General features: G+C 44.3%; 1 protein-coding gene across 1 annotated transcript in view; it reads right to left on the bottom strand.

Annotated features, from left to right (window-relative positions):
- LOC106540478 (transmembrane channel-like protein 2) overlaps window positions 1-17,447 on the bottom strand; it is a 183,170-nt gene that overhangs the window by 130,144 nt on the left and 35,579 nt on the right. The window contains exons 6-7 of the mRNA XM_087714395.1: window positions 10,379-10,476; window positions 1,073-1,225 (exon numbers count right to left, since the gene is read on the bottom strand). Coding sequence (XP_087570521.1) covers window positions 1,073-1,225; window positions 10,379-10,476 — 251 coding nt within the window. The remainder of the gene's footprint in view (window positions 1-1,072; window positions 1,226-10,378; window positions 10,477-17,447) is intronic.

The raw sequence follows: 17,447 nt of genomic DNA, 5'->3' as shown, positions 1-17,447 counted from the left end.
AAAGAGAAGCTGGAATTAAGCAGAAACTTCTTAACAGTGAGGAAAATTAATCAGTGGAACAGGTTGCCTCCAGAAATTGTGGGCACTCCATCACTGGAGGTTTTTAAAAAGAGACTGGACAGTCACTTGTCTGAGATGGAATAGGTACTTCTTCATGAGCAGGGGGTTGGATTAGGAGACCTCCAAGGTCCCTTCCAGTTCTATTCTATTCTATTCTATTCTACTCTACTCTACTCTACTCATATGTCTTTCAGAAAAACAACAAAAGGGAGGCCAACCTGCCTCAGGAGAAGTGATGTTCCATAAAGAAGGGTCATCACCAAGAAGAGGTTCTTTTTCTCATGGGCCCTGTAACTTGCTCTGCCTTCCCATTCTGGTAGGTGGTTATAATAGGGGAGAGGTAATCCTTCAAATAGCCTTGTCCCAGCCTGCAGCTTTAAAGGATATAACTAGCACCATGAATGAATTGGTAGCCAGGCAGAAGAGGGGAGACATGTGTAAGCCTAGATTAGTGTAAAACTGTTCAGGCCACTGCATTCTGAACTAACAGAAATTTCCAAATATTTTTAAAGATCAGCCCTATGTAAAGCACATTAGGTCTAGAGTTGACCTAGGGTGGGTAACTATGAGAAGGGCATGTTCATTTCAGACATATTAAATCATTCTCTTTCATAAATATGACAGATGAGTAATCATTGCAATATGTTTTGCCTAAAGTCTTATAGACATTAACATATGAAAGTGCTGGAAAAATAATCACTTGATTTGGATGAAAAAAAGCAACAACAATCAAAAAGTCAGAGAATGACAGCCAGTCTAATCATTCATGTTTATATTTTAAATTAATGCATAAAATCAGCCAAGAATGATGATCTGTTTTCTAATTACATAGATAAAAAACAAATCTTTCTTTTAAACCAACCACGGGGCAAAACCTTTTGACTAGGACTAGGATGCTCAAGAAGTTCAGTCAACAGCCATAGAATATAATCTTTGTGGAAGATGGAATGAAATGGCAACATAAACATATTGACCTAGAGGTCATGTGAACAATATCACCAATATATTATACCTTAGCACAGTTAATCTCTTTGCCATGCACCAGGGTTTGTTTCGTATGATAGATATGAGCTTTTTCTTTTCTTCTACCTGTTCCTTTAGCTTTTCCAGTTCCTCTTCAGAGAGAGATTCATCATCTGAATAGTTTGGAGTGGAAGAGGAGGAACTAGGAGTAAAAACCCAAAATGAAATTAAATCCATATTCACATGATTAAATAAACTAATTCTTAAAAATATTGTATGAAATTGCATTATATATTCTCAACCTATTATATGCACCTGTTAAATAAAAAAACAAGGTTTTTAAATAGTTTGCGAACATTTGCCGTTTTTAGCCAAACCTCAATTGTTTGTTTATTTTGTTTATTTTGTTGGTATTCTAATCAAAGTATAGCATTAGATATTAAATAGCTTTGGATGATTAGCTTATTTATAATTTATTAAGTTTGCATTCTGCCCATCTATTGTCATAGTAATTCTGAGCAGTTTGAAAATGATAAAAAATCAATTATAATTTAAAATTATTAAATAAAGGCTAGAAATCAAGAGGACAGGGGACATAGAACTAAGGCTCTTCCCTCTACCCCATCAGTTATTCCCAGTATAGAGCACTATATTAGGTATATGTTGTGACTCAGCAGCAGTCTTCTGTGAGTCTTTTCGGAATGCAAGATTAACGATGCAGCTGGGGCTTGTTAGTGGGGTTTTGGAGATAAAAGGACAGATGCTGCCACACCCTAGTCGCAGGAGTCAACGTTCCTTCGTGTGTTCCTTGGTTGGTACAACATTGCTTGATCATCAATCGTGGTTTATGTAAGATACACTTGGATAAGTGCTTTGTGTTTCCTGTAACCCTGATTCAAGGCTACACTTGGAGAAGTACATTGCTTGTAAGAGTTGTTTTGTATTCTGTTATCTGGTCAGAGACTGTATTTATGTTATTTTGGGCTCGAAGCCAGTCTGAGCCGAGAACTGATAAAGAAAATTCCTTTTAAGTTTATTTGTCTGCTGTTTGTTAACGAGCGGAGAAAGGGGGACAGAACAGATTGACTCCTGCCTGACAAGCCTTCATTTCTGTAATTATGGAGCAGCTGATGGCTGAAAATAAACAAATGGCACAACAAATCGCAATGTTGTTGGATCAAATTATGCAGTTGCAGAGAGCTGTAAGACCCCCCCCCCCAGCCAAGGAGGAAGTGCCCAGTAGCCATGCCAGATAAATATGATGGGAGTCTGGCTATGTTTGCCGCATTTCTGGGACAATGCCAGCTGTTCCTGAGTTTGAGAGCGGAGGACTTTCCCACTGACCGGATGAAGGTGGGATTCATTATCAGTTTGCTCTCAGGCACAGCTGCCCGGTGGGCCACACCCTTGCTCAGTCAGTCTAGCCCCTTGTTGTATGACTTCCAAGGTTTCTGTCAACATTTTCGGATGATGTTTGAGGATCCCATCAAGGGGGAAACAGCAACTAGGCGACTGAAGGCATTAAGGCAGGATCATGGATCTTTGCAGGAGTACGTAAGCGAATTCTGGCTGCTGAGTCAGGACTCAGCATGGAATGAACCAGCACTTATGGACACCTTCCAGGATGGCCTGTCCGATGAGTTACAAGATGAACTGATGAGGGTGGACAGCCACCGATGTTCGATGCATTGGTCCACCTGTGCCTCTGGATAGACGTCCGGCTGCAGAGGCGAAGGCCTCGCCGTGTATTCCAGGAGACCACCAGCATGCTGGTTCAGCAAGGGACTGCAGTGGACTGGGAGGAGCCCATGGAGTTGGGTGCTGTCAGACCTCGAGTGTCATGGACAGAAATGGACAGGCGACGTGTGGAGGGATTCCTTGGTTGGTACAACATTACTTGATCATCAATCGTGGTTTATGTAAGATATACTTGGATAAGTGCTTTGTGTTTCCTGTAACCCTGATTCAAGGCTACACTTGGAGAAGTACATTGCTTGTAAGAGTTGTTTTGTATTCTGTTATCTGGTCAGAGACTATATTTATGTTATTTTGGGCTCGAAGCCAATTTGAGCCGAGAACTGATGAAGAAAGTTCCTTTTAAGTTTATTTGTCTGCCGTTTGTTAACGAGCAGAGAAGGGGGGACAGAACAGGTATATAACATAGTATAATATATTTAATATCATTTATTAAAACATGGCCCAGTATATTAGGTTCATATTTTAACACTGTTCCTGAAGGCCAAGAGGGTGGGGGCTTACTCCACCTCCAGCAGGATAATATTCTAAAGGGCAGAACTGAAAAGGCTCTTCCAACATTTGCATTGGACCTGAAAGCAGACTGGCAACTAATGCAGCACTCACAACAGCAAACGTATATGCCACTTGAAGGGTCTCCAAAACTGTCTGTCCTGTTTTGTATCATTTGAAACTTCCAAATAATATGCATTCAAGAGTATGTATATGTTAGCTTTTGTATTAGATATCTATAATTGGTCCAATAGAAAGTAAATGGGTTATAAAGAAAATTAAAGTTTCAGGGAGAAAGGTCATTAAAAGAAATAGCATATTCTACTGGTGGCAGGTGCAAGTTATTCACCTGAAGAACTACAGTAGGCATGTCCAACCCACACTCCTGGACAATTAGTAATGTGGCTCCACAAGATTGTAGACATTTAACATTATTATAAGATTAATATACATTAACTATATTATATATTTTATATAGACAATTCATTTTCACTCAATGTGGTTCAGGCAAACCAAAAGGTTGGACACCCATGATATAGAATTTAATGGATAATTTTAGGAACAAAATATTGGCAACTGAAACTAAGGACTTCCACCCATAGATCTACTGGATGAGGGCAGATCACTTGGGTCGAAATAATAACATTTGGAATGGGAGAGGATATAATAGCATACTTCCCATTAGCACACAGGGGAAATTTCTGAATGTCTATCAATTTTTGGAGAAGATGACTAGATCTGATGCAGAAATCTTTAGTTTGCCAGTGTTATTTCATATTTACATGTTGGTTTTTCTTATTTATAACTTTACTGATACACTTAGATTAATACATTTTTTAAAATTGATCCTTGCTATAATTTTCTGGAAGACACTTGTCAGATTGCTCTGGGTCCAGGCCTTGGTAGCACAGATATTTTTTTAAAAAAATTATTTATTTGTTTTGCCAAGCATGTATAAGATAATAGATATAAGTATATACAAGATTATGAATACATGAAATGGATATGAACAAATGGGGTTATTAGAACAGGGATGGTAGGCACATTGGTATGCTTATGCATACCTCTTACAGACCTTTTAGGAATGGGATGAGGTCAACAGTAGACAATCTAAGGTTAAAGTTGTGGGGTTTGGGGAAGAAACCACTGAGTCAGGTAACGCATTCCAGGCATTGACCACTCTATTGCTGAAGTCATATTTTCTGCAATCGAGTTTGGTACGATTTACCTTAAGCTTGTATCTATTGTGTGCTCATGTATTGTTGTGGTTGAAGCTGAAGTAGTCATTGACAGTTAGAACATTGTAGTAGATAATTATATGTACTATGTTTAGGTCAGACTGAAGGTAGCGTAGTTCTAAGTTGTCTAAGCCCAAAATTTCAAGTCTGATAGCATAAGGTATTCTGTTGCAAGCAGTGGAGTGGAGGACTCTTCTCGTGAAATATTTCTTGACTTGCTCAATTGTGTTAATGTCCGATGTGCACTGCAGGTTCCAGACAGATGAGCTGTATTCGAGAATTGGTCTAGCAAATGTTTTGTATGCTTTGGTTAGTAGTACAGTGTTACCAGAAAAGAAACAAAGGATTAGGTTAACAACTCTTAATGCATTTTTGGCAATATTGTTACAGTTGGCACTGGCACTTAGATCATTAGAGATGAGTACTCCAAGGTCCTTGACTGGGTGGGGGGGGTGTCATCTACAAGGTCATAGACAACCAGTTTATATTTTGTGTTCTGATTTTTTTTGCCAATGTGTAAGATGAAGCATTTGTTAGTTGAAATTTGAAGTTGCCAATTGTTTAACTATTCTGACACATAGTCAAGGTCTTTCTGAAGAGTAGCAGTATTGTTGGTGATGTTGAATAGTTTTACATTATCAGCGAACAGAACACAGTTGCTTATAATATGATTACAAAGGTCATTTATGTAAAGTATGAAGAGTGTTGGTCATAAAATGCTGCCTTGGGGAACACCACTGTTAACAAGTGTAGTATTTCATAGGACACTCCCTATTTTGACCACTTGTTGACTGTTTGACAGGAATGCAGTTATCCAATTATGCTGGGATCCAGAAATGCCATAAGATTTTAGTTTTAGAAGTACTTTGTTGTGTACCACTGAATCAAAGAAGTCTATGTAAATGACATCTATTGCTTTGCCATGGTTAAGTTGTGCAGTCCATATATTTTTGCAATGTAGGAGTTGCACATTACAGGACAATTTTTTTCTGAAACCAAATTGTTTGTTAGAGAGCAAATTGTTTGTCTCTAAGTGGAGGGCAATGGATTGGTTTATGATTGAATCTATGACTTTGCAGGTGATGCAACATAAATAGACTCATCTTGTAAACTATCAAATAAAGAGCTCATCCTATGCAAAAAATGTGATCAAAATAGCAGCAGGGCTAAGACTTGGAGAACTAGATGATCATAGGAGAAATAGAATATGGAATTGTCAGCAGTAGGGAATTTGGACAAACAAGGTGTCAGCTCCTCTCCATTAATTAATTAGGAAAGAAAGACCACGAGACTCCATGTGTAGAAATCAAGTGTACTTTTACTAATTAAGAATGGTTAAAGGCAAAGCGTAGCGAAGTCTGAATAATTAGGCGCGAAAGCGATTGATATATAGAATAGCCCATTCCCCACCCCTTGGCATCATAGTCCCAGTCCAATCATAAGTCTTCCAAGTGGCAGGTGTGAGATAACTTCAAAAGGCATCACAAAGATGGAATGTCGGTGCCGTTAGTCCTGGCGAGAAACACCCACGCATGCGTAGTCCGATCAGTCAGGGAACTCCAGAACCTTCCTCCAGCACAATGAGTAACCCCTCCCAAATATCAGGCCCTCCCTCCCCATTTCATGGCAGCTGAAGCGACAGCAAAGCAGAAGCTGACATCCGGTTGTCCCCCGGAAAAAGGCGATCAAGCCTGGAAAACGAAAAAAACACAAACAAACAGACAAACAACAAAAAACAGAAAAGAGACGGGGGGGAAAGAAAATTAAGGTTTGTCAGGATAAGCAGCATAAAACTTCCGAAGTAGTCGGGGAGCATGAACATGGGACTTGTCAACCCATTCCGTATGAGAAGGGGGAAAATGTTTCCAAGCCATCAAGTATTGAATGCGATTACGCCGCCTGCGGGAGTCCAGAATTTCACGAACTTTAAAATGTCGTTCACCATCAACCAGCAAGGGAGGAGGTGGAGGAGCAACAGGTGGACGTAAAGTTGAAACGCGAACAGGCTTAATGAGGTTAATATGGAATACCGGATGAACACGGTTGAGATGCTTAGGCAGCTGCAAACGAACGGAAACAGGATTGATTATCTTGATGATGGGGAAAGGACCAACATACTTAGCCCCCAATTTCTTGGATTTTTGTGTGGTCTGAAGGAACTTTGTGGACAAGTAGACCAGGTCACCCTCCTTGTACTGATAAGGTTGCGTACGCTTCTTATCAGCTTGTTTCTTATGAGCGCGATGAGCAGCATCCAAAGTAGCAAGAGTTAAAGGCCGAACACGGCTGAGACGCTCACTCCAGTCAGTGACGGAAGAAACTTGCGGTTGGTCGCGAGGCAACTCAGGAATAGGAACAAAGTCCTGACCAAAAACAACCCGGAAAGGGGTAAAACCAGTGCTGGTATGAACAGAATTGTTATAGGCCACTTCAGCGTGCAGCAACAAGTCCACCCAATCGTCCTGCTGATAATTGATGAAACAACGTAAATATTGTTCCAAAACAGAATTGGTCCTTTCACAGGCCCCGTTAGTCTGAGGATGGTGGGCGGAGCTAAGGCCCTGGGCGGAGCCAATGCGCTTAAGAAATTCCTTCCAGAAGGTTGAGGTGAATTGAACGCCTCTATCAGAAATAATGCGATCAGGCACTCCATGTAAACGGTAAACGTGGGAAATGAAGAGTTTAGCGAGAGCCTTAGCAGAAGGAATTTTGTGGCAAGGAATAAAATGAACCTGTTTCGAAAATAAGTCCGTAATGACCCAAATGACGGTGTGTCCCTGGCTCTCGGGAAGCTCGACAATGAAGTCCATCGAAATTTCTTTCCAAGGGGCAACAGGCCGTGCCACAGACTGGAGCAACCCCTGTGGCTTTCCAGGTGGCCTCTTAGCGGCAGCACAAACGGGACAACTGGCAACATACAGTTCAATGTCCTTTTTCAAAGAGGGCCACCAGAATTGTCTTTTCACAAGATGTAAAGTCTTGACGAAACCAAAATGATCCGCCAATTTGGAATCGTGAGCATGTTGGAGGACGACGAGATAAAGAGAGGTGGGGACATAAAGCTTGGCTCCGATCCACGGTAAATCGTCCCTCATCGTGCACTCATCCTGATGCTTCTGGAACCAGTCATCCTGGGGAAGGGCATGTTTGAGGTCGGAGAGAAAATCTTGAGGGACCTCCAGTTTCGAGCGTGCTTGCTGACGAGTGATCACCGGAGCCGCCAGGCTGGAAGTGGGAACAATAGGCTGAACAATGCTCAGTTTAGAGCAGTTGTATTGAGGGAGTCTGGACAAAGCGTCCGCCATGAAATTCCCCCCCCCCCCGGGATGTACTTGAGTGTGAAATTGAAACGGTTGAAATGTTGGGCCCACCGCATCTGTTTAGGGGATAAACGGCGCGGTGTCCGCAAAGCCTCCAAATTCTTGTGGTCAGTCCACACCTCAAAAGGGTGCTTAGCGCCTTCCAGAAAATGGCGCCACGTGGTCAGGGCCCATCGCACTGCAAACGCCTCCTTCTCCCAAACGGCCCAATGTCTCTCAGTGTCCGTGAGCTTGCGGGAGGTGTAAGCGCAGGGTTGTAAGTTACCTTGGTCGTTGGCTTGCAGCAAGACGGCCCCAACGGCGACGTCACTGGCATCAGCTTGGACGACAAAAGGCTTGTCCATGTTGGGATGCTTCAGGACTGGCTCCGCAGCAAAAAGGCGTTTCAGTTTTTCGAAAGCAGCTTGGCATTCCATGGTCCAATCCAGGGGCTTGCTAGGCTTAGGTTTAGGCCCACCTTTGGACTTCAGCAAATTTGTGATTGGAAGCGCAACCTTGGCAAAAGAAGGAATGAACTGACGGTAGAAGTTAGCAAAACCCAAAAATTTTTGCAACTGTCTGCGAGTTCGGGGCGCCTCCCACTCAGTGACCGCCTTCACCTTCCCAGGGTCCATCTCAATGCCGGCGGGAGAGATGCGATACCCAAGGTAGTCAATCTTAGCCTGGTGAAATTCACACTTGGACAATTTGGCATAAAGTTCAGCGGCTCTGAGTTTTTTCAAAACAGTGCGCACTAGAGCGACGAGTTCGTCATATGTGTGAGTATAGATAAGGATATCGTCTAAATATACAATAACGCCTTTGTAAAAGTGGTCATGCAAGATCTCATTAATTAATTGCATGAAAGCTGCAGGCGCCCCCTGCAGGCCAAAAGGCATCACCCGGAACTGGAAGCACCCAAGAGGGCAGTTGAATGCAGTTTTCCATTCATCTCCTTCCTTTATACGGACCCTATAGTATGCTTCCCTGAGGTCCAGTTTAGTGAAAATGCGGCCCTTTCCCAATTGGGCCAACATGTCCTTCATCAATGGCAGCGGGTAGAGATTTTGGGCCGAGATTCCATTAAGGTTTTTAAAATTCACACAAAGTCTCAGGGAGCCATCTTTCTTTTCACGGAACAACACAGGAGCAGTGACTTTAGGGCGTGCAGGCTCAATGAACCCCCATTCCAAATTTTTGTCGATGAATTTTCTCATCTCTTCCATCTCCCTGGGTGACATGGAATATATTTGGGGCTTAGGGAGCTTCACCCCAGGTAAAATGTCGATTGAGCAATCAGTGGGCCTGTGGGGCGGAAGCTTATCTGAAGATTTCTCACTAAAAACTCCTCTCAGGTCCCAATACACTTTCAGAATCTTTTCCTCTCCTTCAATCCTCTCCTGCCCTCTGGCGGCCAAATCAGAAGTGCAGCTAACAGGCTCTGAAGAAACGCCCTCCCCCTCCTGAGGCGTTTTCGTGCGAATGCGTAACCAACCTTCCCTCTAATTTATGCGAGGGTTCCATTTTTGAAGCCAAGGGTGGCCCAAAATGAGCGGCCTGTCCATCCCAGGCGCCACAATAAAAGAGATTAGTTCGGTGTGGGAGCCCATTTTCATTTCTAGGGGTTCAGTAAAGAAATGGGCGGGTACCCCCCCTGCTATGGACCCATCTATCTGGCAAAAAACAATAGGGGTTTTCAAAGTTCTCAATTTGAGGCCCAGTTTCTCCACCATAGCAGGATTGATCATTGAACGGGAACAGCCTGAGTCAAGGAGGGCAGGAAGGCTTTCTGACCCCCCATTGGGCGGAACTCTCAACTCTATCGGGATTAGCATGGGGCCCTTGTTTGAACTCACCCAGTGAGGCGAGGCGTCGTCATCGGAGTCATCAGAGGAGCTGGTGGAGACGTCAGCTTCTCCCTCCAGGGCCTGGCTGAATTGCGGGGGGGGGGGGGAATCCACAGCGAACGCGGCTTCCTTTTTCTTCTTGTCTGAGGCCCTGCTGGATCTCCCCTCTCGCTTGGCAGGGGCGGGGGTGGTTGTTGGTAGCTTAGCGCGGCATTCTGGCGTGTGATGGCCTCCCTTCCCACAACGAAAGCAGGTAAATGGTTTGGCTTTTCCAGAGGGGCCTCCCCTCCCTTCGCTTCTCACTTCGAAAGGGGTTTTGCGGTGAGGGGGGGAAGATCTTGCTGCTTTCTCTCTTTGCTTCTCCCTCTCCTCCTTTGCACACCGGAGTCTAATTAAGTCCAGTTCAATGTCAGCTGCATTTTCAAACCAACTAGTGAGGCGGTTGGGAAGGTGGCGATTAACACATTGTTGATAAATATCTTCATCCAAGCCCAAAGCAAATTTATCTAAAAGGGCTTCTTCACTCCAGCCTCTCATATAATTACAAAGGTGTTGAAACTCTTGAATGTACTGAGTCACCGGCCTGTCTCCCTGTGCGAGGGTCATAAATTTCAGTTTGCCCCGTTTCTCAGTCAGGGGGTCATCAAAACGTCTCTTGAACGCTTCCATAAACGCATTAAAATTCCTCAGGAGGGGAGAATTTGTCCGGTGTAAACCTCCCCACCAATCAGCGGCCTCGTCTTCTAAAGCAAGCAAAATCATGCGAACCCTCATGGCATCTGACTCAAAATCGGGCCCATAAATTTCCATGTAGTTATAAACCTGCATGATGAAAAACCCCAACTTCTTAGGATTTCCATCATACTTTACAGTTAAGGGGGGGACTTTAGCCATTCTGCGTCTTCTGGGGGGTGGGGCCCCTGGCCTGGCAGCACCCCTGGCTGGGGGGGGTGAAGCTGCCCGTGGGTTTTCTTGCTCCCACCCCCTCTCGGCCTCTTCTCCCTCCCCGAATCTTTGCCCAGAGTACTTCTGTTCCAAGTAATCAGGTTGACCTCTTTCCTGGGGTCTTTGTTTGGCCCCTGGTTCGAACGGTCTTTCCTGATGTTTCCTTCTGGTAACGGCCGCATCCCAGTTCGCACCATCTTCTCTTTGTCCCACCGACAAGGACCAACGGGGGGGGGAGGCTCGCAGGGCTCGTTATTTCCAGCTGGGCCATCACCTCGGGTAGTAATAGTTCAGTGGGTTCTTTTTCCATTTCTCCATCGCTGGCTGGTGAAGACATTTTCTCTGTTTCGTCTTCTTGTCGTTTCACCCCCCACGGAAGGTTGAATTCTCCTGGTAGGGTGTTTATGAGACTTCGCTATCTGTCAGCTCCTCTCCATTAATTAATTAGGAAAGAAAGACCACGAGACTCCATGTGTAGAAATCAAGTGTACTTTTACTAATTAAGAATGGTTAAAGGCAAAGCGTAGCGAAGTCTGAATAATTAGGCACAAAAGCGATTGATATGTAGAATAGCCCATTCCCCACCCCTTGGCATCATAGTCCCAGTCCAATCATAAGTCTTCCAAGTGTCAGGTGTGAGATAACTTCAAAAGGCATCATGAAGATGGAATGTCGGTGCCGTTAGTCCTGGCGGGAAACACCCACGCATGCGTAGTCCGATCAGTCAGGGAACTCCAGAACCTTCCTCCAGCACAATGAGTAACCCCTCCCAAATACCAGCCCCTCCCTCCCCGTTTTATGGCAGCTGAAGCGACAGCAAAGCAGAAGCTGACACAAGGTTCCAAACCCATACTATACCAAATTACTTAAAAAGAGCCAAGAAAATGATGAACAGTAGCTTCTCAGCATTTTAATAGGTTTATCATGCCTTTTTGTACTTAGGATTCCTTTATCACTCCCAACTCCTGCATCCCTCAAGTGCCTGTGACTAACATTGCTGATACAATTAATCATCATCACACACTACAAGCCCTACAAATTCAATTTAACACAATATTATTTGGAGCAAAATAGTTGAAAATATTAGCTACTGATACTTCTGTAAAAGTATATTTTGTCCTGAATCTGAGCAACTCTTGGGCCACAGGTCCCAGTCCTGTTCTTCTGGTTCTGTGCCATTTAATAGGCTGTTACACAAACAGTAATCAGCAACTCAACTTGTACTGCTACACAGACCTGAAGGTTGTTCACAGGGAACATACTTCAGATACATAAGCAGTTTGGTAGCAAAATTTTTCCCCGCTCTAACAAACTTCGTTAAACAGCATAAGCTTTTGTGAGTTTCAGCTCATTTCTTCAGATTCAGTGGAGTGATTAGATTGATATAAAATTTAAATTGAGATAAGGTGAGGAAGAAGAGGAACCAATTGGTTATGCAAATGTAGATTTCATGTAAAACAGAATACAAATATCTTATCAATTAACAGTTATAATGTGTTGAAAGTCCATTGTGTTTTTAATACCTGCAGAGGCAGTTTGAAACCTTTTAAGTGTGTGAATTTAACAGTTTTTCACTTGATCACCATCAACTGATATTATTTTCTTCCAGTGGGATTCAAATAGTTTAACAACCAAATGGGGCCCAATTAGAGAGCAATTGTCGGAGCTAAGCAGCCACCATGAGAAACAATTGGCAAAACAGCTGGCTCAGTTAAAATTGGAGCTGGCCAAGAAGGAGGCTTCTCACTGAGGACTATGAGCATAGGCTTTCCAAGCGGAGGAAAGATCTGCAGGAGTGCAAAGCCAGGTATTGGTGCCTGGAGTCTCAATGGGCTCAGTTCCAGGTCATGATGCAGTCCCACTGGAATGAGGCCCTCCGGCTCTTCCCCTCCAGTGGCGCTTCCCTCCAGCTTCCACCCAAACTCTGTGCCAGGAGGCTGAAAAAGATCACAATTCTGAGTCGGAATTTCTGTCCCCCTTTAACCCACACAAAGAGAACCTGAAAGGAGAGACTCTCTGAATCCTGGCATGGGCAACTGAAGGAGCTAACATAGGCCAATGTGGGGTCACTGCAACTCATCCTCCACAAGCAGAATGAACTGCAGGGGAGCTCAAGGCCTCATCACGAAAAGTCCAACGCTTCTGCAAAGATGGAGAAGAAGTCTTCCCAGGAGCATGGGACTTTTCGCGACAAGGCCCTGAGCTCCCCTGAGTCCAGTTGCCAAGATGCTCTCTCCCCATGCTTTCTCCACTCGGGCGCTTTAGAGCTGCCTTGGGGTTTTGCCTGTGCAGACATTGTTTGCTTGGAGGGAGTGGGGCTGGTTAGAGGAGTGCTAAGATGCAAAAATAGCCTCAGTCTGGGAAGACAGAAAAGTGTGAGAAGACAACTAACTTGAGTGCTGGCAAGGTTCCAAATAATACATCCCATTAAATAAGAACTAGGCAGGCAAATTTCTCAAAGAACATTTTATTGGTACATATCAAATTAGCACGTCCTTAGTGGAAAACTGGCTCTAATTTCCCTTTGGTTTTACACCCAATTAAAAATAAAATTTTGTCACTTCCCTTCAGAGTCTCCAGTCACATGATCCAATCTGCATACAGTCTAGTTGCTTGGTGAGCTCAGTCTCCATCATGTCTTTAATTCCCAGGGGAAATAATTTTATTTAGGCTACAACATCCCAGCTATATCTACACTCCCTCCTTGCCCCCTTTACTCCAGGCTGTGTCAACATTAAAGCAGTGAGAAGAGAAACCTCCCTAGAGAAAACTACCAAAAAGAAAATGGCCACAGTTCAGCCAACTTCAGGGTTGACAGGCTTCCTCCCTTCAATTGAAGAAAGTTTCCTGCAAGAGAGAGAGAGAGAGGTCATAGAGAGATTAGTTGGGAAGGTCTCTAACCCCCTCCAGGAGGGCCCTTTGGCTGATGGGGGTACTTATCATGAAATTGCTTAATCAATCTATCTGCTTTTACCTCCTAACTTTTCACCCAGAAGTTTCAGATAGAGAGTACCCCTTCTAATAAATTAAATTCTGCAATTGTAAAAAGAAAAAGTATACTCTGGAATCTAATATTCCTTTTATTTTATAGCATGTTTTCCCTTCAATTACAAGTGGCTTTGGGACTGCCCAAATGTCTGTGAACTTGTTGTGAAATTTGGGGCTGCCCGAGCTGAAAACTTGCTGCTGGCTTCAGCAAGCTACAGTGAAAGATCAGATGCACTTTCCCCAACAGCCAGGGAAGTTTCAATTGTACTGTGACAGGGTTAATTACCTTTACTATGGGGAATGGCCCTACAAACTTCGGGCCCAATTTCCTAGAGACTAATTTTAATTTTTTGGGGGGAGACACAGTGGCTCAGTGGCTAAGACACTGAGCTTGTTGATCAGAAAGGTTGGCAGTTTGGTAGTTCAAATCCCTAATGCTGTGTACTGAAGTGAGCTCCCATTACTTGCCCCAGTTCTGCCAACCTAGCAATTCTAAAGCAAATAAAAATGCAAGTAGAAAAATATAGACCACCTTTGGTGGAAAGGTAACAGTGTTCTGTGCGCCTTTGGCATTTAGTCATGCTGGTCACATAACCACCATCGTCATCAGACACTGCTGGCTCTTCAGCTTAGAAACAGAAATGAGCACCGTCTCCTAGAGCCAGGAATGACTAGCATGAATGTGCAAGGGGAACCTTTACATTTACTTAATTTTAATTTTAGATATTTGGTGGATACGTATACTCTATCTCCGACCCGGAATTTGGGTTGAAGAGACTGGGGTTTGTCAGCCTGTTTGTCCGCCCTATTTTTTATAAGTTTTTGCTTCAAAGTGTGCTTGGTATTTTCCCATGATCCTTTTAGGGATTCCATTCATTCATTTAATGACATGGATGAAGAGGGTTCTCTAGGTAATTTGGGCATGTTGACACAATTTCATTCCGGTTATGATTTGGAAAGGTGGCAGTCCCATGCTATGTACTGCATTGTTATATGCCACTTCTGCAAATGGCAGTAGTTCTGCCCAATCAGATTGTTGATAGTCTACATAGCACCTCAAATATTGTTCTATCATTGCATTGGCTCATTCTGCCACCTCATTCGTACTCAGATGAAAGGCTGAGCTGAGCCCCTGTGATGATGCAATGGACTTTATAAATTCCCTCCAGAACCTTGCCATGAATTGAACTCCCCTGTCTGATAAGATTCTGTGGGGTACCCCATGCAGCCTATAGATCTGTTTGATAAATATTTTCGCCACCTTTTTTGCTGACCCTAGGCAGACAATGAAATGGGCTTGTTTTGAGAACAAGTCTATCATGGTCCCAATGACCATTTTCCCCCCACTGTCAGGGAGCTCTACAATAAAAGCTTGATGTATAGCTCCACTGCGAGCATTTTTTTCAGGACTTGGTGCACTAGTTTCACATGTTCCTCCATTGTTTCACTGAATATGAGAATGTCATCCAAACAGATGAGGACTCCCTTGCACATGCAGCACTTCATTGATCAACTGCATGAAGACAGCAGGGGCCCTTGTAACCCAAAGGGCATTACTTTAAATTGGAAGCTGCCCAGTGGGCAGTTGAAAGTGGTTTTCCATTCATCTCCTTCTCTAATTTGGACTTGGTAGTATGCCTCCTGCAGGCCAGTTTGGTGAACACCTTCCCCTTGGCCAAGTGGGACAGCATGTATTTCATTAGTTGCAGCAGGTAGGTGTTCCACACATACTGCATTTATTCCTCTAAAGTCCATGCAGAGCCTCATAAACTTGTCTTTCTTTTCATTAAACAAGATAGGGGCGGCCACTCTAGATTTGCTGGTTGTATGAAACCCAGGGCTAGGTTGGCATCAATATAGTCTCTTAGTTCTTTCATCTCCTAGGGAGTCATAGAATACATTTTTTGGTTTTGGTAGTTTAGCTCCCGGCACGAACTCTATACATTCTGTAGGTCGATGTGTGTGTGTGTAGAGTATTGCATTCCTTTTCACTGAACACCTCGGCTAAGTCCTGATATTCTTTTGGGATCTGGAGCCTCCTGGGGGCAGCTCTGCCATTGCAGTAACCTTCTCTTTTTGGTTAGTGTTGTTCAGCTGCTGGCAGGCTTCCCTTTCAGTTGAGGTTGGGGATAGCTCTAGATCCAGCACCAATTTCAATTTTCAGTAACCCCCTTCCCAGATGATTGTTGGAACCCATTTGTCTAGCCAGACCAGCCTCAGTGTAATGGACTCGGTCATTTTTTGCACCACTATGAACTCGATTAGTTTCCAGTGGCAGCCCATCTCTAGTTTGATAGGTTCAGTGACATGAGTAGCTGGGCACCCCCCTATTAGTGACCCATCGTCCTGCTGAAATCATATGGGGTTTTCTAGATTAGTTAGAAAACTAGCTAGCTACGTTACTGTGGAAGGGCTGATGAGGCAGCAGGTACTGCCAGTGTGTATGATGGTCTCTACCTCCTCTTGGTATCTCATGTCTGGCACCACCAATTTTGACTTAAGTGTGAAAGAACTGATGGCTTCACTTACTATTGGGTCTTTCTCACTATTATCAGTGCTGTCACTGCTCATCAGTGGTAGGACCTCAGGAGCTGGAGTTCTCTCTTCCCCTTCTTGGGGGGGAGGAAGAGACCTCAATGACTTTCTGGGTGATCTTCCCCTTTTCTTCTGTTTCTGCTGTGGTCTTTTTAACTTTGAGGAATAGGTTTGGCCTTTCACTCACAGCATGGGGGGGGGGGGTTTGGGTCAGACGCTCAGATGCTCAGTGGCATTGTTGTCCACACCACACCAGAGCATCGTGGATGCCCCTCTATGTGGCTCCTCTGCCAGGCAAGGGCTGGCTTGCTCAGTTGCTGTCTCAGTTGTCTCTTAGGCTTCTTCTCTGGGTTCTCCTTCTGATGCCACCATAGTTCTAAGTTCATAGCCACAGCTGTCCGATACCAGTCATGGATGCGATCTGGGACTCCCTGGCAAAGGCAGAGTTGGAGCAGTTCCTTCTCCAGACCTTCTTTAAAGTAATGGATTAGCATGAGTTCTGGGCCTGTCTCATCTTCTGTCTCCTCGCAGCTCTTCAGAATCCCTGGACTCCTTAGCCAGTGGCTTCTGTCTCTGATTTTCTTGATTTTTTTTCTCTGCCTCTTGCTCATGGGATATGTTCCTGAATTAACTCCTTAATTCCTGCAGGAAGTCACCAACATTTTATAGCTCAGGAGCCCCCTCATCATGAAGCTAAGTCACCCATTCCAACACTTTCCCCTCCAGGTTGTCAGTGAGGATGAAGACATTTTCTTGGTAGCTTTCCCCATAGCAATTGATGTGTACCCATGATTGGTTTAGGAAGAAAGCCAATTTGTCTGGAGTCCCATCAAACACTGCTCACACATCGCGGTGGTGGTAGTTGTGACATTGCCTGTGGCTGCGGCATAGTCAACAGTTGTGATGCAACCAATGGGGCTGAGATCCACTGGGCCTGGACCTGGACTCAGCCCTGTCCAGGGTAATATGCCCAAAACTGGGGGACACTTCCCCTGCTGGCAGCAGTTATGGCTGACCTATCAGGCTGGCTGGTCTTCTGCTCCTGGGTGGACTCGACCAAACTGATAGTGGCTCCAGAGGGCTGATAGCTCAGGTTGCTGGAAGAATTGACCGGTCCATTCTGGGTAGACTCAGTTGCATCCTGAGTTGTACCATATGTAGTGCCCTGAGTAGATTGGTCCCATTACATGGGAAATGTGAAATTCAGTTGGTCCAGGATAACTACTGGGTGACCAGTATGCTGCTGCTGGCCAATGCTGCTGAGATGCACCTGCTTGAATCTTTCGGGCAGCCCCTCTAGGGTTTGCCTGTGAGCCTGGTACTTC

This window comes from Thamnophis sirtalis, unplaced genomic scaffold (assembly GCF_051295495.1).
Source record: "Thamnophis sirtalis isolate CommonGarterSnake01/CBP01778 unplaced genomic scaffold, rThaSir2_p1.2 scaffold_4, whole genome shotgun sequence".
Classification (NCBI taxonomy): Eukaryota; Metazoa; Chordata; class Lepidosauria; order Squamata; family Natricidae; genus Thamnophis; species Thamnophis sirtalis.
Note: the sequence above shows the minus strand (reverse complement) of the source record. Positions and strands in the feature narration are given on the sequence as shown.